Raw genomic sequence first — 25658 nt, forward strand, 5'->3', positions numbered from 1 at the left:
CTAAAATAAAAACAAAAATGACAGAAATACTCAGTAGGGCAAACAGCAACTATAGAGAGAAACAAAATTAATGTTTAACTGTCACATTAACCTTATTTCTCTCCAAAGATGCTGCTTGATCTGCTAAGTGTTTCCAGCATTTTTGCTTTTGTTTGATTTACTCTGGTTATCATGACAATATTTATCACTCAATCATCATTCCCTAACAAACAAGTTATCTGGTCGTTATCAGAATGCTATTTCTTCAATCTTTCCAGCATTTTCTCTTTGCTTGCTGTGCACAAATTGGATGCCATATTTCCTCCAAGAATGACTAAACGTCAAAGGCTCTATGGGGCTTTGGAACACCCTGAGACCTTGAAAGGCCCGACATAACTCAGTCTTTTTGTTTAAATTTTGCAATGTTTCACGTAGAATCAATAAAATATGTAAATTGGAGGTTGAAGAGCTTTGCAGATCCGCAAAGTGAGTGGTGGCGAATTCTGACAGTTCAACAGATGAACTGAGTATTGATTGTGAAGAATTGATATTGAAATGCAACCTTATGATTGTTTTGCATTAGGCTGCATGAAATTATCTGTTGCAACTTTACAAATCTATTCAGTTAAATTAAAAATAGACGTTGTTTGCTGAAACACAAGAATAAAGGAAATGCACTTCAACTACAAATATCATTTTCCTATTTGATTTGGCACAATATCATGTATTGGCCTTGTATTGTGATGTTTATATTACAATCAGCCCCTCCCCCCAAGCCCCATACTTCACATTAGTGACTGAATTGGTCAAATATTCACCTTATCAATATGGTCTATGTCTCCTTTCTCGACAAAAATTAAGATAACTTTAAGTTAAGGCCAAGAAACCACCTAAAGGGGAATGATTTTAAAAAGAGCAGGCTGGAAAAGCCCTGTGTGTTGAAATAAGCTTTCTACATCACAATTACTGAAAACTAACTGCGCTGTAATCCTAAATGCAGTGTTAGACAATCAACTATATTTGCATTCATTCTTGGTACGTCACAGAATACATTCTATTTATGATTCTTTAATGAGGCTAGCTTGTTGAAACCATAAAGTTGTCTCAGGAAAACGGACACAAATTGATTAAGAGCAATTTAAACACTGCATTTGCAACAGGCTAGTGATACGATTGTTGAAATCACTAACCAAAAACACATTCTTTTTATCTGAATGACAGAGGATAAACAAGGCCTGCATTCATATAAAAAAACTGTACCTGTTTTGTGTCTGTGTTCTTACCTGGAGACATGCAGTATTTTGCTGCAGATACACTAATATGATTCAGGTTGATTCCTATGCAATAGACAGAACACAGAAACATTTGATCTCAGACGGTTGGTATGGGGAGTGGGCCACGAATTTGAGTCCCGACTTAGTACGTGGATTGATTCTTGATGAGGTTTTTTTAATGTTTGCAGAATACGACTGTGTAGTATTGCACAAGGTACACTGTATGCAGACATCTTCCTTACCTAGATCAGTCAAATTCTGATCACACCTATTACTCAAACTTTTATAGGTTTGCCAGTGTGCAGACACAAAAGTTTATTCATGAAGCTCAGTGTTATATCATGATAGATCTCATTTTCTCACTGCCTCAGAGGTTATCAAAATAGATAAACCATTTGATAACCCATGGCACCACAGTCCTACCTTATTGGAGGCCATCTCACTGACAGAATTCCTGGTCTGTAGGGTCTCCAGCTGGTCCAGGCACCAGTCAAGCTCCTCCAGGGTCTCTGTTGCAAGTTTTTGGTAGGCCTCCTCTGCGAATAAACAGATGAATGGAAGTTCAGCTTTTGAACTTTTTACAGGGCTAGCAGTGATATTGAAAGGGTCCACCATGCCACACAAAGCCATGTTCGGGTGACCAGAGCTCACACATGAGTTGTCCTTCATAATGTTTTTTCAACAAAAAAAACTCCGAACAATATATTTTTCTGTCATCAAACCAAAGCAGCCACAATAGTTTTTGTGATCTTCTTCCGCAGGAGAGGAAAACACAGTTGCTGAGCTGTCAGTCAGAAGCACAACATGATGAATGAAGAATCCTCTCTTTGTCCACCTTTTGGTCTACTCGTATTATTAAACCCAGAAACGAACACACATATTCAGTCTGTAGAATATTTTCCATAAAATAAGTCAGCGCCTTTATCCTGAGCCAGGTAGTTGAGTCAGTTTCCCATTGCCCATGAAAATCTCTCCATGACGATTTCAAATTATTTTTTTCTAACCACACGAGCACCACACAGCTGAATGGATAAAGCCATATAAACGAGCCAGTAAGTCCTCACAACATTCACTCATAGAATGTACATTTCAGTTCGAAAAAGGCACAAAGAGACAGGGTTTCCTGTTTTTGCTCAGTTTTAGTTTTAAAATCAAAATTGTCGCATAATCTTATGAAAATCTGATCATTTTCATCTTCCTAACACTTGAGTCAGTTAGTGGACTCTTATGAGGCATCACACAACTAACAAAGTCTGCCTCTTTCTTTGAACCAGAACCAAAAGCGCTAGTGCACTGTACAAGCAAGGGCCAGGCTGAACAGAAATCCTGGCATGGAGATCCTCAGAGGATCAGGACCTGGCAACGCTCCAGTCAGAGGTAAATCAATCACATCAGCTTTCTATGAAATTCCTTTTGAAAAACTTTCAAGTTTCAGTTAGTGTAGCATTTGCTGTATACTGAATAACTACATGTATTTTTCTATTTTTGTTATTGTTTTCTTAGATTGTGCAGAATTAGGAAAAATAACCTGTATGGGCGAAGCACATGTGTCAGGCATCTCTCCACTACAAATACGAAGAAAAATATAACTCATCAATAATTCTGTACTAGGGAATACAACTATTAATATAATATAAAAATAACTCCTGTTATCAAAATTCAATTTCAACTAAACTTAGTTGCAGCTATACTGTGCATCTCACATTACTCTGAGGCAGAAGCAATTTTGCAATAACACACTATGATTGGACTGTTTTTTTCTGATTTGGGCTAAACATTTACTGTATGTCCTGCAAACTCCCAATGTTAATTTGGCACATGTTACTTTATCATGAATGCATTAGAAATCCCAGGAATTAGGTGAGGACCAGATTTGCTGAGTCTTGGCCAAAAATCCAAGACCAGAACTTTCCGGTGGGATTTTCTGGTCTTGTTGACAGTGCTTGCAACCCCCCCCCCCCCCCCCCCCCCCCCCTCCCCCTCCCCCCCAGGTTTCACGGCGGCGAAGGATACATTCACCCGGAAACCCGTTGCATCCATCCCACCCTAAGAAACCCGAATCGGCTATTGGATTGTAGCAACTGCTTCCTCCAAACAAGGCTATCGGAGGTAGAGGTGGCAAGAACGTTATTTATTACGATTTCCCATAGCCTTAGCTCTCAGAGGGTGCCGACAAAGGTCAGAATTTGACGGCCCTTCCTTTGGATGGGATTTTCTGGTCCTACCGAAGTCAGTGGACTTTTTAATGGCTGGATGTATTTTCCAGTCCCATTTCCACTGCGATGGAGCCATAACGTTCTGCCCCTCGTGTCAAAGGCTATAGATCAGGGATATCGTGTGGGTCGGAAGAAGGCTTCCACAGGGCATGGAAGCTGTTCACCAACTTCAAGACCTGTTCGTAGCCAGCAACCAGTAGAGTAGGGTTGACACGGATGAGCCACTGGACAGAGCGGAACAGGAAAGTGGAGGGAGAGAGAAGGGGCGGGGGGGGGGGGGGGGGTTGAGAAAAAGCGGGTGAAGGCCGCAAAGAGAATGTGAGGGACAAGGTACAAAGCCACAAGGGACTGGTCCGAGGGCAAGCTAAGGCCCAAACCAAACTGTAAATAGACACTTGTAAATATGTTCTCTGGCCATATTGGGGGATTGTAAAATATGTATCCTGTCTAAACGGAGGGTCACAGCCACAGTTGTAAGGAAGACACTTGCTTATACATATATATATTGGTACTTTTTTTCTCTTTTTTGTTTGGCGCTGTTTTGTAATTTGTGAATTGTTGAATATAAAATATGAAAATCCAATAAAAACATTTTCATAAAAGTTATCACCAGATTGGTACACACTACCCAATGTGCTATCATCCCAGTTAATCTATCATTTAACCCCAATTTCTCTCTCAATATTTCTTCAACAGCAATCCGTTGAATTGTTGAATATAAAATACAGGAGCTCAATGTGCCCACGCTGCAATACGCTAGGCCTAATTTTAACCCTGCATGTCTAGTGGACATGGGATGCTTGAAATGGCTATCAGGTGCTTTGTACTGACTTCTGAAATGTCTGTGCCTCATGTCATTTTAACAACAGAATTTCTGGCAGCATTGGACTGTCTGCATCAGGCAAGCAGAACCTTCTAAATAGTTGAATATCAAATATCAGGATCTATTGATGTGTTGTAGACCTCAAATGAGGCAGTGGCCAGCTATACAGCAGTAAGGTGGGCTTATGAAAATGTGAACAAGACAGAACTGTAGGACAACTACTTTGGCTGAGTCAAGCAGCATGTGAGGTACCATTCAATCCTGGAATGGGATCGTGGAAAACTGTTTGCTAAAAAGGACAAATGTAACACAGATCTTGCAGCGTGTGGGGATAAATTGCTTCATTATTGCAGCACGGTAGCATGGTGGTTAGCATAAATGCTTCACAGCTCCAGGGTCCCAGGTTCGGTTCCCGGCTGGGTCACTGTCTGTGCGGAGTCTGCACGTCCTCCCCGTGTGTGTGTGGGTTTCCTCCGGGTGCTCCGGTTTCCTCCCACAGTCCAAAGATGTGCGGGTTAGGTGGATTGGCCATGCTAAATTGCCCGCAGTGTCCTAAAAAGTAAGGTTAAGGGGGGGGGGGGGTTGTTGGGTTACGGGTATAGGGTGGATACGTGGGTTTGAGTAGGGTGATCATTGCTCGGCACAACATCGAGGGCCGAAGGGCCTGTTCTGTGCTGTACTGTTCTATGTTCTATGTTATCTGAGGAGTTGCGATAGTGGTGAACATTGTGTAATCATCAGTGAACATTTCCACTTCTGAACTTATGCTGGAGGGAAGGTCATTGATGAAGCAACTGAAGATGGGCCAAGGATACTATTCTGAGGAACCACTGCAGTCAGATTAAGATGATTAGCCTCCAACAATCATAATCATCTTCCTTTGTGCTAGGTGTGACTCCAACCAGTGAAGAATTTTCCCCAGATTCCCAATGACCCCAATTTTACTGGCGTTTGAGACCATACTCAATCAAATTATGCATGAATAGCAAGTGCAATCACTCTCACCTCACCTCTGGAATTCAACATGTTTGCCCCTGATGCAGCAAAAGCTGTAATGGGGTCTCGACTTGAGTAATCCTGGAGGAACCTAATGTTGAGCAAGGTATTGATTTGTAAGTGCTACTTGATAGCACATTTGACAACCGTTTCCATCACTTGGCTGATAACTAAGAATAGACTGATGGAGCAGTAATTGGCTGGATTGGATTTGTCCTGTGTTTTGCGGACAGGGAATTTTCTACATTTTTGGGTAGATTCCAATATCATAATGGAATTGTTTGGCATGTGGTAATAATAATAATAATCTTTTATTGTCACAAGTATGAAGTTGCTGTGAAAAGCCCCTAGTCGCCACATTCCGGCGCCTGTTCGGGGAGGCCGGTATGGGAATTGAACCCGTGTTGCTGGCCTTGTTCTGCATTATAAATTAGCCTGCTGAGCTAAAAGGGTACAACTGGTTCTGAAGCTCAAGTCTTCAGCAATACGATTAGAGTGTTGTCAGGGCCATAGTCCTTGTTATATCCAATGTGCTGAGCTATTCTTTGATGTCACCTGTAGTGAATAGAATTGGCTGGCACCTATGATTCTGCCAGCTTCAGCAGAAGGCTGAGATGGATCATCCCCTCAACACTTTTGGCTGAAGATGTCTGCAAATGCTTCAACCTTGTTCTTCACACTGACGCAATACAATTCACCATCATTCAGGAAGTGGATGTTTGTCGAGCTTCCCCACCTTCTCCTGTTAGCTGTTTAATTGTCTACTACCATTCATGGCAGGACTGCAGAACTTCCATCTGCTCCGCTCGTTATAGGTTAAGGTAAGGTTATGGGTGGTAGGTAGTATATGGTGCATCATATACATCACAACATATCAAATTATGTTTCTAGAGGGAAAAAGCATATTCAATTTTACACTGTTACTTAAGGCAGTTGCTTCTTGTTAGAACAGTAGTGCCTTAGTACTGGTTCACCACTAAATTCCTGTCATTATTCAGTGCTCTCATGCGTAACAGTGGCTCAAAGTAGGAGTGTATTTTGGTAACAGGTACCTTTTAAATGCGTCATAAAATAATTAAGGTAAAACGCAATAAAATTGCCCTGTAATTTGACCTTCATTCCTTTATATGGCAAGTTACTATTAGAAACATCCCACCATTAAAGACATTTTTTGTGAACATCTTTTTGCAAGAAATGAAAACTGCTCTTTGGAACATGCGAATTGAAGTTTAGTGAATATGCAATTTTATTCGGATATTTTAAGCACCTCAATTTTGTTCTGGTCGCAGAAAGTTGGCTATTTTGAAAATTGAAATTAAAGAGAAATCAAAATAAATCTATTGGTTTGTTTATCCACTGCCGCAGACTGCTGCAAGCAGGCAGCACTACTGGCGAGTGACGTGGCTTCATGCTAAATGAAATGCAGTAACCACGGTACAGTAAAAACAAACACCTACTTTCCAGCTTCAGTAACAAGAGATACCTTACATGAGCAAACACTGTGCAACAGTAAGCATCATGGGCAGTGGGAATAGCTTGTTAGTTGAATAAATTGCCAAACAAGTTTCAAAAACAAGATAGATGAAATTTTATGTGTGTATTTCTTGACAAGGGCATGACAGTTTCAAATGTATGATGTGAATAAAATAAATCCGCACCATGCAAGAATATATATCAGCAGATCTCCCATGGTCTGTTCCATGAAGAGTTGGAAGCTTCTGCCTTTTGACATCATGGGGTCAGCAAGCCTTGCAGCAGCTCTTCCCCTCCCCCAGCCTGCAAAAGAGCTAGAGATACCTTAACCCGACACTTCTCTTTTACACCCTCCCACTCAATAAGTCATCTGTCTCTTTTCTCTTTCAAAAGGTTATTCCCCCACCAACATTATAACAGATTATTTCTCTGCTCCATTCAAATCATGATTTTTCTCTTCTTGTCCCCCTCCCTCTCATCCTATATACAACGGGATATCTCTCATTCAAGAACCCTTTAGGGGTTCACGAGTAGAGTTGATCAATTCCACTCTGAAAGGATTGTTCTCCCCCTCCCACACCTTTATCATCTTCAAAAGGACTTCAACTTGACAACCAAAATATTCTCTCTTGGAAATGGACTCCTGCTTTGCTCATCTTAATCACAATAATAGCTTATTGTCACAAGTAGACTTCAATGAAGTTACTGTGAAAAGCCCCTAGTCGCCACATTCCGGCGCCTGTTCGGGGAGGCCAGTATGGGAATTGAACCCGCGCTGCTGGCATTGTTCGACATTACAAGCCAGCTGTTTAGCTCACTGTGCTAAACCAGCCCCATATAAGGATAGTTGCGGTTACATCAGTGACTCTCTTTTTTGTCAGGCAGTATCCCACTAAAAATGATCTCAGAGGTAACCCTACTGAAACATTCATATAACTTCTCCCACAGTTACCAATACTAGTACTGCTAACATTTTTTTCAAATGGATGCTTCGCTCTTGTTTTCACTTCTGTTCTCTCTCTCCTTTTTACTCCTCCTTGATTTGGGACAATGAGAAGTAAGTAACTGAAGAAGTGCTGAGCCAGACTGACATGAGCATGGATCCCACCCGAGTCCCCAGTTACACCCATATAACACACAGGGCTTTGAAGGATATGCAAACAAGCCAAGCCAGACTGACATGGGCATGGATCCCAACCGAGTCCCCAATTACACCCATATAACACACAGGGCTTTGAAAGTACAAACAAGTCCCTTCAACTGCAATGTGAAAACTTTGGCTTTTAAGAATAACAGCAAGGAGCTTGGAGTAGCATCTCTCGGTGGTTGTTTTCATTTATGGAATTTCTTTCCATTTGCTCCCATTTCTCAATATAATACATTTCTCAGTCCCCATTCTGTATTCTTTCAACAGCAATTAACTGTTTCCTTGTCACAGCATCTTGCCACTGAACCAGCGAGTGAGGGGCTCAGGTGGTGCTGTAAGCTTCAGCACACAAGTCCAGCAGATATTTCAAGTAAAGGAAGAACTTGCATTTATATTGCATCTTTCACAACCCCAGGATATCCCAAAATGCTTTACAGCAAACAAAATACTTTTGAAGTGTAGTCGATGTTGAAATGTAGAAACTCCGCAGCAAGGGCGGCACGGTGGCGCAGTGGTTAGCACTGCTGTCTCACGGCACCAAAGACCTGGGTTCGATCCTGGCTCCGGGTCACTGTCCATGTGGAGTTTGCACATTCTCCCTGTGTCTGCGAGGGTCTTAGTCCCACAACCCAAAAAGATGTGCAGGGTAGGTGGACTTGCCATGCCACATTGCCCCTTAATTGGAAAAAAAAGAATTGGGTACTCTAAGTTTTAAAAAAAAGAAATGCAGCAGCCTATCTCCACTCAGCAAGCATCGATAAATGGCAATATGAGAATGGTCAGCGAATTTGTTTTAGTGTTGGTGGTTGACGTATAAATATTATCCAGGATATCGGATAAATGTCCTCTGCTCTTCTTTGAAACAGTGGCGAGGAAGTTTTTACATTCATCTGAGAGGCAATGGGGTTACTGGTCAAACATCTCACTCAACAGATGGTACCTCAGTGCTGCCCTGGAGCATCATCCTAGATTTTGTGCTCAGACAATATAATGGGACTTTAAACCACAAGGTACTGAATCAGAAGTAAGAGTGCTGCCATGGAACCATAGCTGACAACTTGTGCAGTATTAAGGGAAAGGCTAAAAAGGGATATGTTAATGAGTGAGCAATGAATGGCAAATCGAGTATAACGTGAGGTTATCCAATTTGGTAGAGACAGTATCCCCTGGTTGGTGAATCTAGAACTAGGGGGCATAGTCTCAGGTGAAGGTCTTGGCCATTTTGGAGTGAGATGCGGAAATATTTTCCTATCAGAGGATTGAGAATCTTACAGATTTGCTTCTCCACCATGCTGTGAATGATCAGCTGATGAATATATTCAAAGTTGGGCAGCACGGTGGCGCAGTGGTTAGCGTTGCTGTGTCACGGTGCTGAGGTCCCAAGTTCGATCCCAGTTCTGGGTCACTGTCCATGTGGAGTTTGCACATTCTCCCCGTGTTTGCATGGGTTTTGCCCCCACAACCCAAAGGTGTGCAGAGTAGGTGGATTGGCCACGCTAAACTGCCCCTTAATTGGAAAAAAAATGAATTGGGTACTCTAAATTTTAAAAAAAACCAATATATTCAAAGTTGAGACCTAAAACTGTTTGAACTCCAAGGCACTCAAAAAGATATATGGATTGAGCAGGAAAGTGGAGATGAAGTGAAAGATCTGGGGCACAATCTAACCAAATTGGAACAGCGTCCCACGACGAGCGTGTTTAGCCGAGTGTCTCCTGCCGCTCACAGCGCCGAGAAACACCATGCTATCTTTCAGGATTCTGTTCCAATTGGGGCCTCAGCAGGGAACCTCCCGCTGAGTCTGCACTTAGTCCCGTTTTCTGCACTGAGGAGCTCTGCTCGTCCCAACTCCTCAGTGCAGGATGAGATCGGGACACCATTTTTAAATGGCGCCCTGATCTCTCAGCCCACTGATGCGATCCCCAACCCCCCCCCCCCAAAGCCCTAGTTCACCATTAAGGGGTCCTCGGACCCCCGCACCCCACATGCGCAGACCACCCCCGAGCCCGATCCCTGCTCTGAGAAAAATTCCAGCCTGCACCTTCGCAGTGCCAACTTGCCAGTGCCCCTATCAGCCTGGCAGTGCCACCTGGGCACCTTGGCAGTGCCAGGCTGGTACCCAATTGGCACTGCCAGGGCACCAGGCTGGCACTGCCAAGGTTCCCAGATGGCACCAGCAGTGCCTACCCAGAGGGCGTATGATCCCCTGGGAGACGTCCACAAATGCAGCTCTGTCTGGGGGCCAGCACTGAACGGTGCTCGCCTGAGGTCTCCGAGATGAAGCGGTCAGATCACAATGCTGTCTCACTCTAATAAGCAGATTTGCAAAATAGTGATCCCACAATGGGCAGGATTCAGATCGCGAAGTCTCGCAAGATTGCGTCAGATCTTGCGAGGAGTGACGAACTGCGTAGATCCTGGAAGAAGGATCTCCCGACATTTACTGGCTGTGCCATCTTTCGGCGCAACGCCGGCGGTAGATCGCGCCCCTGGTATTATCTTATTAAATGACAGAGCATGCTTGAGGGTCGGAACGGTCTAACCCAGCTCCTATGTTTTAATTTCTTAGCAGAGACTGAACTGACACATTGATCTCAGCAGAAAATGAAGTGTGAGGTGTCCAAACTGCTCTGATGTGCACACCTCTTTTTAACTCAAGTCCAATTCCTGCTGAGCCTTTTCTCCACAGTCTAAGGATCACCTTCTCATCAAACAGTTTTAAATTCACTAGCTGCACACTGTTGACTTGTGATAATCTGGACTCCAGACCACACAGATGACAGACTTGTGTCCAGACAAATCGAATAAATATTGTCATTAAAATAAATGTTGCATCAAAAAGCTGTGGAGTTATTTTCAAAATGAATGGTTTAATTAACATTGTCTTTATTTCTCCATGAATAATGGCAGTGAGTTGAAAGATGCTTGTGTACTTGCAACAGATTAGACAATATTTCTGTGCAAATACAAATGATACACTGGCCCATGTTCAATATTATTATCATTGCCATAACTTCTAAGATAAGCTGTGAATGATAGCTGTATATTTATACAGTTATTATTAATTAAATAACTAGCTCATAAAAAATAGGAGGAATAAGCCATCAAGCCTCTTCTATTATTTGCCAGACTCAGTGTATTTTGATTTGTGAGGCAATGTGTTGTTGTGCCAGGAAGTCGGGGAGGGGAATTGTTGATTTAGGCAAATTGTTCACTGTGGTGAAGAGTTGAAATACCAGGGGACACAAAATAAAAATGAGGAAGTTAGGAGTAAGAAGAAAAGTGAAATAAAACTTTATCACTCGAATGGCTGAGAGGCGTTTAGCAAGTTATCAAGAAAGCAAGACGATCTCCACCTCTGCAGCACCAACTGACTGTCCTTGCCTCACCTCATTTGTTACTGAAGACCTCATGTATGCCTTTATTACGTCATGACTTGACTATTCCAATGTACCCCTGGCTGGTCTCCCATGTTGTGCCCTCCATGCACTTTAGGTCATCCAAAGCTGTGCTCCTCATGTCCAAATCTCAAAAAACTCCATTTACAAGTGGTGCAGTGGTTGGCACTGCTGCCTCACGGCGCCTAGGTCCCGGGATCAATTCCTGCTCCAGGTCACTGTCCGTGTGACGTTTGCACATTCTCCCCGTGTCTGCATGGGTCTCACCCCCCACAGCCCAGAGATGTACAGGGTAGGTGGATTGACCACGTTAATTGCCCCTAAATTGATTCCTGAATGACCCTCTTATGGACTGAACTGTCTCCTCACACATCTTCTCTACTGAGTCGTACTACACTCTGTATGCTTCACCTTTTGTCTATGTATTTACATTGTGTATTTATGTGTGTCCTTTGATTTTTCATGATGGAACGATCTGCCTGGACTGTGAGCAAGTACAATGTCTATAGACATTGTACTTGCTAACTTACATTGACTCTTGGTTCACTAAGAGCTCAGTTTTTAAAAAATTCTTCTCCTTATTTTTGATTCCGTCATGCCCTTGCTCCTGCTTATCTCTGTGTTGTGTTTGAGGTCACTTTGTCAAGTAGAAAATGGGCAGCACGGTGTCACAGTGATTAGCACAGTTGCTTAACAGCTCCAGGGTCGCTGGTTCGATTCGTGGCTTGGGTCACTGTCTGAGCGGAGTCTGCATGTTCTCCCCGTGTCTGCATGGGTTTCCTCCGGGTGCTCTGGTTTCCCCCCACAGTCCAAAGATGTGCAGGTTAGGTGGATTGGCCATGCTAAATTGCCCTTAGTGTCCAAAAAGGTTGCGTGGGGTTACTGGGTTACGGGGATAGGGTGGAGGGTGCTCTTTCCAAGAGCCAGTGCAGAGTTGATGGGTCGAATGGCCTCCTTCTGCACTGTAAATTCTATGATTCTATGATTCAGAACAATACTTTTCATTGTACCTCGGTACACGTGACAATAAATCAAATCCAACAATCTTACTTGGAAATTTTTTTTAAAAATTCATTTACCGATCACCTCTGTGCTTGTTGACCAACACTGGCTTCTGGTCAAATAACGCCTCGATTTTAACATTCCCATTGGTTTTAAAATTCCTTCATGGCCTCATCCCCTTCCTATCTCTGCAATCTCCTCTAGCCCTACAACTGTCCCAGAGAGCTGCGTTCCTCCAATTATGGTCTCTTGAGCATTCCCCAATCTTAATCACTCCACCATTGGGAATCATGCCTTCAGCTGCAAAAGGCCTATGCACTGGAATTCCTGCCCTAAACCTCTCCTGCCTCTCTTTTTTCCATTAACCTTCGACCAAAGTTTGCCCTAGTATCTCCTTCGATGACTCAGTGTGACTTGCAGGATAATGCTGTTATATAATGCTTGGGAAGTTTTATTATATTAAAGGTGCTGTATCTTAAAACTTGTTACAGTAAAAATGAGATCAAGCACATTTTAGAAAAACAAAAGGATAGAGGCATGTATGTGGTGGGGGTCAGTTGTGTGTGGTTTAGTGAGCAAAATGGGGAAAACCTCGAGAAATTAAAGCTCTATTCCCGTTCTTTAAAATTCCCAATTACTGTGTGGTTCTTAGTAGCTTACTGAAAATTAAGTTACAAGACAATCTACAAAAGTTCAACCCGAAATGGCTGTGCAGTTTGAAGCCCTGCTATAGTTTTCAGCAGAAGCTAGGGAACAAGTTTCATGCACACACAATTCTCAACTGCAGGAGATACATATTCTTCAAGAAAAAGTGGGAAATAAGGATTTCATAGGTTTATTAGAAACCCCCCAGCATTTTTTATGTTTCCAAATATGAAGCGAAATAGCTTTGACATGTGTTATGTTATTGACTACTGATAACGTGAAATTTTGATTGAGTATCAAACATATTGAGTGGGCTTTTACATCAAACCAAACAAATCTGCAATTGCATTGGGCAGTGACGACCATTTCACGTTCTGTTTTCTAAAGGGAAGAACTAGAACCACAAAATCAGAAGCACATCCTATGTGATATGAGAAGCCTGCTGTGTGAGCAGGATCTTCCATTTTCATATCCAGTGAAGGCTTTCAAAAGCTTGTTCCCTGCCAGTTTGTAGATATATGATAACGCAATAGTTCTGTTTGAATACACAATGGTCCCAAACATCTGCTTATTCATCAGAGACAACGTAAACTGCAGTATGATGATAATAATTGTTTACTGTCTGGTAAAATGTGTTAAATTGAAACTACACACTTTTCTCTGGCGGCAATCTCTTCAGAAGCCCTGATTAACTTATGTTTATTCTGAATTGTGATGCTAAAGAATACATGGGGTAATAGTTAAGATGTCCTGTTTTTCCTATTAAAGTGAGCAACAGCTACTGATGTGAAGAATAAAGCACAATATGTATTTGACTATCTTGTTTATTGTACATTCAGTTTATACTGTACCAAGCAAGTCTATCGTTTACAATTATCCCCATGACTAGTTGTTGTGAAGGGTGCTGTAAGACTCCCTGAGATGCTGCACGACACATGACTAACTGCATTTTCACTGATCTTTCTCAGCTTACATTACGTCAGGACAGTTCTGGGAAGGGAAGCTTGACTTCAGTTGCCACAGAATAACAAGTCAGCACATAGAAAGGTCAGATTTAGGTTATGGGGAATAAACTGGTTCGCACCTTCTGTTCCTTACACTTCAAATGTAAATTTTGCCATGGGTCCCAGAAGACCATAGGCTGTTCTGCCCTTTGAGAGAGCTGGTGGTGATTTAATCTGAGGGTCACCACACCTCAGGAGAGGGGCAAGGTTGAGAAGGCGGGCCTTCATGAATTGCCTCAGCTGGTACGGGAACTGAACCCGCCCTGTTGGCATTCCTCCACATCACAAACCAGCCATCTAGCTGCCTTGATATTCTCCACCAAACCAAATCACTCAATTTTACTTATTTTCCTAATACGGCATCTACAAAATTCCAAGCGCAATTCTTGCCCAAAATGTCCTCGGTCTCATTTTCTTTGCACAAATTAGTTTATTTTTTCATTCTTATTTTCCTGAAGGTCCAGCGTCAGCCTTGGGTGCTGTTTCTTTGACAAGCAATGGCTGAATTATACCGTCTACAATGAGGTGTTCTTCACGTTCTTCATATACCTTCACAGTTCAGTGTCAGCATGATGCCACGTCCAATTCCAGTCAATTTGTGTCTCATGCCTTCTGTTGGCTCCAAGCCAAGGGGCTGATGTGTATGTGGCAATTTTCATCATGCTCTGTCATGGATTTTGCCATCAGTGGTGAACAAACATCCCTTCCTTTTCATTACATTCACATATGGGCAGAAAATTTCCATGGGATTTTTTTGGTGTTTTTTTTAGTCAACAAGTTTTGTATATTTATTAGTTTAAGTTGTTACACAAACAAAACAGTTATCACCTAAAGTGAAAAGGGGGTTTACAAATACATCAGATTCCACCATTCCTCATCCTTTCCTTCTGATTTTCTTTCGATGTATTTTAATCAATATCCAGTCCCTCGTCAATACACACATTTGGCTGGTGGTGTCAATCTCAACTGGCTTGCTGAATCAGAGTGGCCAATGGAGATATTTGCTTCTTTAATATTTTACTTGCAGCCTTAGTCGTTTTGACAACAGATTCCTTCTTAGCAACATCCTTAATCACACCTATAGCCACAGTTTGTCTCATGTTATGGAAATTAACAAGAGGTGGGTATTCAGAGAAGCTCTCCACACACACGGGGCTGGTTGGAGTCATATCTACGATGGCTGCATCTCAGTCTTCATGAATTTTGGACAATCTTCCAACTTCTTGCCAGAACGATGATCAATCTTCTCCTTTAGTTCACTAAACTTACATGCAATGTGGGCAGTATGGCAATCAAGTACGGGGGCATAGCTAGTGCAAAATTGTCCAGGGTGGTTCAGGATAATAACCTGTGCAACAAAGTAGATGCTTTCATCGGTGAATCTACTTTGCTGTCACCGGTAACATTACCCCGATGGATATATTTAACGGAAATATTATTCACATTGAAACCATGAAACCAATGTTGTCACCAAGTAAGAGGTCCTTAAGGGCTTTGTGATGCACTTCTACAGATTTCACTAAAGAGATAATATTAGCAGGAGCAAATCGCACCACCAGATCAGGTTTCGCAACACGACTCACTGGTACTGTACCAATACCACCAATCTTGTAGACACCCTGCAAGGGGAGACAAAGTGGTTTGTTTACAGGACATTCTGGATGTTGAATGCTGTCCAGGGCCTCAAAAAGAGTGTGTCCCATGATCTTGCCTTCTTTCTTAGTAATCTCCCAACCTTTGAACCAGTATATATTTGAACTGGTTTCCAGCATATTGTCGCCATTCCAAACAGAGATGGGGACCAAAGCTACAGTAGCTGAACTGTAGCCTATCTTCTTGATGTATGTGATGACTTCCTTTGTGATTTCCTCGTTTAATTTTGCTGGATGGTGGCTCAGCAGAGTCCAGCTTCTTGATTCCAATAACGAGCTGCTTCACACCCAGGGTGTAGGCCAGAAGAGCTCTCTAGTTTGTCCATTTTTTGATTTTCCAGCTTCAAATGCACCCACACCAGCAGCAACAATCATCTCAGCACAGTCAGCCTGTGATGTTCCTGTAATCATGGGCTGGATTCTCCGCCGGCGGGATGCTCTGTTTTGATAGCAGCCCGGGGGTTTCCCGATGCTCCACAATGGGAAACCCTATTGACCAGCCGGCATAATGGAGCATCCCGCCGGCGTGCTGAAACAGAAATAAGGTGCGGCGGGACGGAGAATCCAGCCCCATATTCTTGATAAAGCCCCTGTGTCCAGGGCCATCAATGATGATAATGTAGTACTTTGAAGTCTGATATTTCCAGAGAGAGATGTCTATGATAATACCATGTTCACGTTCAGCCTTCAGCTTATGCAAGACCCAGCCATATTTGAAGGACTCTTTGCCAAGCTCAGCATCCTCCTTTTCAAATTTCACAATGGTTCCCTCATTGCTCACGGAAGAGGCGAGTCAGCGGCGGGACTTTGGCCCATCGCGGGCCGGAGAATCACCGCGGGGGGCCCATCGACCGCTGCGGGGGACCCGCCGACCGGTGCGCCGCGATTCCCACCTCCGCCGAATCTCGGGGGGGCGGAGAATTTCGGGACACGGCGGGGGGCGGGATTGATGCCGGCCCCAGATGATTCTCCGACCCGGCGGGGGTCGGAGAATCCCACCCCTTGTTAATCAGATCCAGAGCCACCTCCAACTTCCCTGCCCTATCCCTCAACTGAACAATTTCACTTACCGCTGCCTCCCTCCGGAGCTGACCTGCTAACATGGCCTTATCTCCATGTTCGTAAACAGCACCCCTTGCTCATCTCAGTTGGCGCACCGCCTTCCTGGTAGATAGTTGGTCAAAGCTCGCCTGTTGTTCCTTCCTCTTTTCCAACTTTGCTGGGTCCCCATCTTCTGCATAACTCCTATCTACCTCCAAAATCTCATCTATTACCCTCTGCCACTCCAACCTCTCCTCTTTGTCCACCCTGGCCTTAAATTAAATCACCTCACCCCTCACCACCGCCTTTAGAGCCTCCCAGACAACTGCCTTCGACACCTCACCTGTCCAGTTGAAACCTACATGTTCCTCAATTACCTTTTCAATTTTGTCACAGAACCCTTGGTTCCCCCAAAAGTCCCACATCTAGTTTTCACCCGGCCTCTGCGCTACCCCCTTCTCCAGTACCATATCCACCCAATGCGGAGCATGATCTGACATTGTAATTGACGAGCATTCCGACCCCTTAACCCCAGCCAGCAAAGTCTTCCCCACCTCGAAAAAGTCGATCTGCGAGTATACCTTATGGACTGCTGAGAAAAACGAGTACTCCCTTTCCCTTGGGTGCAGAAACCTCCAAGGGTCCACCCCTCCCAATTCCACCATTAGCCCAGCCAATGCCTTCGCCCCCCCTGATGGGACCGGCGAGTGCGGCCGTGACCTGTCCAACCTTGGCTCCTGCACAAAGTTCCAGTCGCCCCCCCACTATCAGCTCGTGTGTGTCCAAGTCGGGACTGGCCCCAAACACCTTCTTCGCGAATCCCACATCGTCCCAATTGGGACCGTTTACACTTAACAGCGCCACTAATCTCCCCTCTGGCGCCCCTGTCACAATTACACATCTACCCCCCTGATCTGCCACCACCTTCTCCATCTGGAAGCGTACTCTTTTGCTGACCATTACCGCTACCCCTTGGGCCCTTCCGTCAAATCCAGAGTGAAACACCTGACTAACCCAGCCCTTTTTAAGTCTCACCTGGTCCTTCACCCTCAAGTGAGCTCCTGCAGCACTGCCGCATCGGCTTTCAAACTTTTAAGATGCGCAAGCACCCATGACCTCACCCCTTAACCCCCTCACGTTCCATGTGACTATCCTAACTGGGGGTCTCTCATCCCGCCCCCACCCTTCTTATCCACCATCTTCATACCACCGGGCCCTGCCCCATGAGCCTGACCCTCCCCTATCCATTATTAACATCGGATCCCTTCCCCCCTCCCAAACCCCCCCTCCCCCCACATTTCCTCTCGAAAAAACATCTCCCAGCATCAATCCCTTCCCCCCCCTCGCTCGCCTCGTAGGCCCATCGAAACCTGCTAACCAGGCTCCAATGCGGAGTCGACATGTCTAATGACAACAATGTTGATGTGCACCTTTACCTTGCCCATTTTAAAGTTTTTTGTTCAGCAGCGAAGCTGCAAACTTTACTTCAGTTGACTCAGAGCCTGAAGGGCTTTCTGTAGGATTTTGAGCAGCAACCTACAGCCATTGGGCCGGACATTTGGCGAGAAAGTCGGTGCAACTCCACCAGCCCTGGCAGCACAATCCCCACTGCAATTTTCATGCATTTTGAAAAAAAGAACTCCCACATGTGGAAAATGCCATGCCTGAGGCGTGAAACCTCTGATTCGCCCGTCCCCAGGGTCATCTGAGCATTTCAATGAAGGGGATGCTGCATTCAAAAGGAATGTTACCTCGATCCCACATGCTGCCACCTCGTAGATCTCCCACCAGCATTCAAACCAGGCGGATGACGAGGAAATCTGCACCTCAATTCTCGGAGGGGGCCCTCAGCCATTTTATGGATGCTGTGGATGAGAGGCTGCTGATAAAATACCTTCATTCTGGCAGGCGACCCTCCAGCAAGGTGACAAATCCTGCCTTGCAGTACTGGCCAGTGTCAGCAGCTTTACCAAGAAATCAGGTGTTTATTGTGATCAATGACCTACTCCGATCAGCCAGGGTAAGTGCTCCCTTTCTCCTCTCCGCACTCCATCACGTTATCACCCCGAGGGTCACCTCGATCCCACATGCCGCCACCTTGCAGTGCTCCAGCACTTGACCTCCCACTAGTGTCCGAAAAACCCCTGGCACTCCCACCTTACACGCAGTGCCCACACATGGCAGGTTTCATTGGCACCTGAGCCACCATTTTTATTCCTCAGAAGCTCGCTCACAATCGCCGTAAGCGAGAAAAACAGGGTTTGTGATGCCTGAACTGAGGATCCTGACTCAATTCGAGGAGAGGGCCATGGGGCCTGCAGGAGAGGAGCAGAAGTGGGCCTGGACTGAGAGATGTATCTATTCCAGAAAAGTGAGGAGCCACTGCACCTTTATCCAGATTACCAGTCTCAAGTGAGTTCTCTATAGTCCAAACCCTTGGCCAGGCCAGGTACTAAATCCATGTCCCTTGCCTTACAGGAACATCAACCAAAGAGTCTGGATCACCCACTCGCAGTGCCCTACCACCCACCCTCAACACCACCTTGGAGGAGATCTCGGAAGAAAATACGGATAAAGTGCCACTGTTATCATAGCACCATCTACTATCTCAGAGACATACACCTTGTGAGATGAACTTAGCAGACAGGCTTCTAGGTCACTGTCTGGTGAGCACCACACAACTTCTGATACACATCAAGGTGGAGGCAGGAACGTCCCAGGGATTGGACAGTTGGAGGTCGGCTGGATCCCAGAACTCAGCTGCGCCCCAGCCAGGTGCTGTGCCTCTTGACATATTTGTCTCTCAGCTGCTGGAGATACAAGGGCAGAGCCTGGAATGCCAGGAGGGGTTGTCAGTGACATTCCTGCAACTGCAATGGAGGGGTCCCAAAGCCTTCTGTCACAGGAGATGTTGCCAACAATGTGTGGCACCCAGGCCAACACTGCAAGGATGGCGTCGCAATGTAAAGCCTTGGGTTTGAGGTCAAATCCATGACGGGAGAACTCTGAAGCATGGCTCAGTCGCTGAGGACCATGGCTGAGGGTTTTAGCTGCATGGTGCAGACAACAGCGGTCGTTTGGGACTGGCAGCCCCAGATGCCATTGAGGCTTCTGGAGTTCACTCCAGCTGCTCCTCTTTCCCATGGAGCAACCCAGGGGCTCACGAGCGCCCGGAAGGAGGAGGATCCATCCTGGGGCTTTCCACCCTGGAGACCCTGGGAGAGCCCAGCCAATTTAAATCACCCCTTCCTGATACCAGCGCAACTCAGGCACAGCGGAAAGAACAGGTTGGTGCGACAATACCATTGCCATCCACACGTAGGCTGGGGCCCCAGGTCCTAGCCCTCCAGAGGACACAAGCCAAGGACATCCCAGGTAGCAGCACATGGAAGGCAGAAGGCCACCTCCACCTCTGATGTACATCCTGGGGACACGCCTGGGAGAGTATGGATGGCTAAGGAATTATAGGAGCACAGTATGGGCAGTTAGGCGCTAGTTGTTGGTGGCATTGTCACTTGTCAATTTTTGAAATGTCACTAAATTAAATGTTATTTTTACTCACCAATTTAACACTTCAGAATTGTTAACCATCTCCCTGTGGCATGACGCTTCACCCTATCAGAAATTCGCTGTTCTCACTGGGCCTCCATGGCTGCCAGACCGTTAGGCCCTCTCAATGCAAATGTTTACTTCATAGTGGTAGGACTCAGGCATGATTCAGTGAACCCTAGCGCTTGTCCTTAATCCCCGCCCCCCCCTTAGAGAAAAAGGACGGAGGAGTATAGCAAAGAACCTCGCTCAAACATGAGCCGGGGAGTCAGTGTGCTGGCCTCAGACCGAACAGACAGGAGTCAGACACAAGCAGCAAGTGAGGAGCATCACAGACCATTCCTCACTGAGAATCCTCATCACCCTCATGCAATGACTGAGCAGCAGGCACTCAAGCACTTCCCTTCCCCAGTACATTAATAATTTAGATATCTGCAACCTTCAGTCCCTGCTAGCAGAGGGGTTGCAACGCACTGGATGGGGGAGTGTGTTGCACTGTCAGACGACATGCTGGAGCCAGTCCATGATCATAGAATCCCGACAATGTAGAAGGAGGCCATTTGGTCCATCGAATCTGCACTGATCCTCTAAATGAGAACTCCACCCAAGCCCACTTCCTTGCCCTACCTCTATAACCCCTTAACCTAACCTGCACATCTTGTGGCCCTATGGGGCAATTTAAGAATGGCCAATCCACCTAATCTGCATATCTCTGGACTGTGGGAGAGAACTGGAGCATTTGGAGTAAACCGACGCAGACACAGGAAGAAAGTGGAAACTCAACACAGTCACCCGAGGCTGGAATTGAACCCGGGTCCCTGAAGCTGTAAGGCAGCAGTGCTAGCCAATGTGCCGTTGTTCTACCCATCGGGAGGCGATACGGGAGGTGATGGGGTATCCCCAGCCGTTCTACCCATGCGCACTCTGATTAAGGCTGATTATCAGAAGGAAATTACAAAATATTAGGATTAACTTTATCTTTTTTGTCATTTATGTTCAGTTTTAGTCACTGTTTGTGACACATTTGGGGGAATTTGCCTGGATAACTTCCGGTGTCTGGCAGTGTGCGGGAGTTTAACATGCAAAATTTTTGATTTTTGAAACATCCCACTTTGATGAGGCTCCACTGGTTAACCTTTCTCGTCCTGTTTCCTGTTACAGTATCAACAGCAGTTCTTAGTTAAAACAATCAAAACCAGCTGAACTGAAAAAACATTGAAGTTAATTATTACAAGTGTTTGTTAAATGCGCACCAATATTAAATCCCCATACCTTGGAAACTATTTCCAAAACAGATAAGAATTGGTAATAATAATCTTTATTAGTGTCATAAATAGGCTTACATTAACACTGCAATAAAATTGCTGTGAAAATCCCCTAGTCGTCACACTCCGGCGCCTGTTTGGATGCACTGAGGGAGAATTCAGAATGTCCAATTTATCTAAACTGCACGGGCGAAATTCTCCGACCCCCACGACGGGTCGGAGAATAGCGGGAGGGCCTTCCCGACATTTTTCCCGCCCTCCCGCTATTCTCCCCCACCCCCCGCCCAACCCGAATCGCTGCCGCCGTTTTTTTACGGCCAGCAGCGATTCACAGCTGTTCGATGGGCCGAAGTCCCAGCCCTTTACGCCGTTTTTACGAACGGCAAACACACCTGGTCTGGCCGTTCGTAAAAACGGCGTCACAAACTCGCTTTTCATAACCATGGCACCGATTGGCACGGCAGTACCACGGCCGTGCCAAGGGTGCCATGGGCCCGCGATCGGTGGGCACCGATCGCGGGCAGCGGGCCCGATGCCCGCGCACTCTTTCTCCTTCTGCCGCCCCGCAGTATCCATTCGCGGGGCGGCTGAGGGGCAACCCGGCCCGCACATGCGCGGGTTTCGCGCAAATACGCGATGACGTCATCCGCGCATGCGCGGGTTGGAGTCTTCCAATCCGCGCATGCGCGGCTGACGTCATATGACGCGTCAGCCGGCGCTAACTCCGGCAAGCGGGCTTAACGATATTCGTTAAGCCCGTCATGCCGGAGCCTACGGCGTCGGGCTGCTAGCCCCGACCGGGGACCAGAATCGGTTCCCGGTCGGGAAGGGGCGCGCTGGCGTCACGCCAGCTTTACGATTTCTCCCGTTTTGGGAGAATCGCGCCCCACATCTTTTGGGACTTGTGGGAGGAAACCGGAGCACCGGAAGAAACCCACGAAGACACGGGGAGAACGTGCAGATTCCGCACAGACAGTGACCCAAGCGGGAATTGAACCTGGGACCCTGGCGCTGTGAAGCAATAATCCTAACCACTGTGCTGCCGTGCCACTCTTGTGGAATTAATTTAATAAAGCATAAAATCATTCATAAGTAAAGATATTATTTTTATTAGCATTAAGCTCATCTAAGAAAGGGACAGATACTAAAGTGTTCTTGGAAAACATTCCTTCCCGGGGGAGCAATTATTTGTCTATTTGGACCACCGTGCTGTCCTTTTTGGAGTGTTTATCGCATTGAAGGTCAAATTCATTATCTTAAAAAAACAATTATGCCCTAGTCAACTCTCAGCAAATCAAAGAACTCCTTAGTCTACCTCTCTTTGCTCAGTGGCTGCACTTTCACCTCTGAAGCACAACCCCAGACTGGAGTCTTGAGCACATCATCCAAACTGGCACCTATATTTAACACTGAGGGAGTGCTGCATTGTTATAATAATAATAATCTTTATTATTGCCACAAGTGGGCTTGCATTAACACTGCAATGAAGTTACTGTGAAAATCCCCTGGTCGCCACACTCCGGCGCCTGTTCGGGTGCACAGAGGGAGAATTCAGAATGTCCCATTCACCTAACAAGCACACCTTTCAGGACTTTTTAATTAGATGTTAAACTAAGACATCTTTCCACAGATGGACATAAAAGATCCATGGCTACATTCACTTGAGCAAGGCAGTTCTTCAAGTCTCTGGATCAACAATTATCCCTCAACCAACATCTCTAAAATAGATTCTCAGGTCATTTCTCTCAATTTTGGGACAACTTTTTCCAACATTATTTGCTCTAACTAATTTTAGCATGATTTAAGTACATGAAAGGAAATTAATGCAAGTGTTTTCTTCCTCATAGCTACATTGCATACAGAGCAAAGGTGATCACATGTCCATGACACAGTCAATCACATGATTGCAGCCACAGGTACTTGTGCTACCTAGAGAATGTTATTTCATGACATGACTGTGGTATCCCTTTATGGGCATAATTACAGAGTCAAAGGTTAATAACTATGGCGTCTAATCCAGGCTAGCAAGTTGTTTTATAGGATCTCAATGAAGATATTGCTCAGATGTTCCTCAAACCTGCAGATTTGAAAGTGAACGAAGTATCCCAAAAAACATTTGTTTACTGGAAGATTTGAAAAATTCTGCCATGGGATCTGGGCGCTGCTGGCTGGGCCAGCATTTATTGCCCATCCCAAATGATCCTTGAACTTGGTGTCTTGTTAGGTCATTTCAGAGGGCATTTTAAGAGCCAACCATATTGTTGTGGGTCTGGAGTCACGTAGGCCAGACCGGGCAAGAATGGCAGATCTCCTTCCCTAAAGCACATTAGTGAACCAGGTGTGTTTTAATGACAATCAGCAATGGTTTCATGGTCAGCATTGGACTTCTATTTCCAGATTTCTTTCACTGAATTCAAATTTCACCATCTGCCGTGGAGGGATTCAAACCCAGATCCCCAGAACATTATCCTGGGTCTCTGGATTACTCGTCCAGTGACAATACCACAATGCCATTATTTATAAGATTCTATGAAAATCAAGTAGCCATCTGAGGGGACCTTCTTTGCTGCTATGTGCGTCTCTGCCAGTGGCGGGGCTAGGTTGGGGTGTATGTATCGAGTCACAATCACATTTTTCATGGTGAACGACGGAGGGTCCTGCCAAGGGTTTGGCTCGGATTGTGGCGTCATCCGTAAGTGCTGATACTTCCGTCGTCATCCATAAGTGCTGATACTTCCGTATCCATGTCCGAGGCCGAGGGCATGACCCCAGGAGCCCAATGGGTGCCGTCCCTGAAAGTACAGACATGCACAACGTCTCCTGGTTAAAGACTCTCCCAGGCACCTGGTGGACGTGGTACTTCTATTGAAGGTCCTGCTTTGTCTCTACTTTCCCGCCTAGACTTGGAAATGTCAGGCTCAGGTGGATTTGGAGGCATCGGCCCATTAATAGCTCCATTGGTATTCCCCCTGTTGTGACATGAAGCATGGTCCGATAATGGAATAGGAACCTTGCCAGCTTTGTCTCCAGAGAGCCTGTGTTCTGTTTCCTCATGCAATGCTTGAATGTTGAGCCACTTGCTCCGCCAAATACTTCGAGGACGGGTGATACAGAGCAGCCTGGATATGCCGTAACCCATTGGCATGCATAAAAGATTGGAATTTCTCACTAGTGAATGGGATCCCGTTGTCCATAACCAGTACCTCCAGTATCCCGTGGGTGCTAAATGACTGGCATCATTTCTCCACGTAGTCCTCGAGGTGGTGATGTGCATCCGGTGCACATCTAGTCACCTGGAATGGGTGTCTACGGGGACCAGAAACACAGACCCTATGAACGGCCCGGGAAAGCAGGGATGAAGACATATCCAGATGCCTGGGCCATTCCCAGGGATGAGTGAGGCCAACAGAGGGAGATTCTGGCGTTCCCTATCCGGGCCGGTTTTTACACAGTCTGGTAACAAGTCCCAGCTGGCAGCCCTCCTCCGCCTGCGAAATAGTGCCCCCCCTTTGGCCGGCTCGTGAGCCCCAGAGAACTCCCCAACAGTGCCCCCAGCCCCTGACAAGACCCCCCTGCCTGCGGATCGGCCCTCCCCCTGACTGAGACCGCAGCCGCCACGCCGAGTTCCCGACGGACGACAGCATGCGTGAGTGATGCTGTCAGGAACTCGGCCGTTTGGGGCCGGAGCATCGGGGGGGGGGGGGGGGGGGGGGGTCCTGAGGCCGTTGATACGGCGTGTGGTGTACTCTGTGAGTACGCCGCTTTGGAGGGCGCGGAGCACCGTGATTTGGTCGTAAACGGGTATTCTCCAGCCAATCTCAGAGCGCGATTTTGGGGTCGGCGACCGGAGAATCTCGCCCAAGGTTTGTCTTCTGAGGGAGGTTTGAGCTTGTTGAGCCACTACTCATTACAGTTGAGAGGAATAAGAGGTGATCTCACTGAAATGTATAAAATTCAAAGTAGACTTAAAGGATAGATGCTTAGAGGATATTTCTCCTTGTGCAAGAATCTAGAACTTGGGGAACATCTTCAAAATAACAGATCTCCAATTTAAGACAGAGATGCAGAGGAAGTTCTACTCTCAGAGGGTTGCCAGTGTTTGCAATTCTCTGCCCAAGATAGCATTCGAGGCTTGGTCCCTGAATATATTCAAGGCTGAGTCTGACAGACTTTTGATCCAAAAGGAAGTCAAGG

General features: G+C 45.7%; 1 protein-coding gene across 12 annotated transcripts in view; it reads right to left on the reverse strand.

Moving 5' to 3' along the window:
* Positions 1–25658, reverse strand: part of pde4d (phosphodiesterase 4D, cAMP-specific) — a 1491178-nt gene that overhangs the window by 95249 nt on the left and 1370271 nt on the right. For all 12 annotated transcript variants that reach the window (XM_038790967.1, XM_038790972.1, XM_038790969.1 and 9 more), the window contains one exon: positions 1677–1789. In XM_038790967.1, coding sequence (XP_038646895.1) covers positions 1677–1789 — 113 coding nt within the window. The remainder of the gene's footprint in view (positions 1–1676; positions 1790–25658) is intronic.

The sequence above is a fragment of the Scyliorhinus canicula genome, chromosome 3, assembly GCF_902713615.1.
Source record: "Scyliorhinus canicula chromosome 3, sScyCan1.1, whole genome shotgun sequence".
Taxonomy (NCBI): domain Eukaryota; kingdom Metazoa; phylum Chordata; class Chondrichthyes; order Carcharhiniformes; family Scyliorhinidae; genus Scyliorhinus; species Scyliorhinus canicula.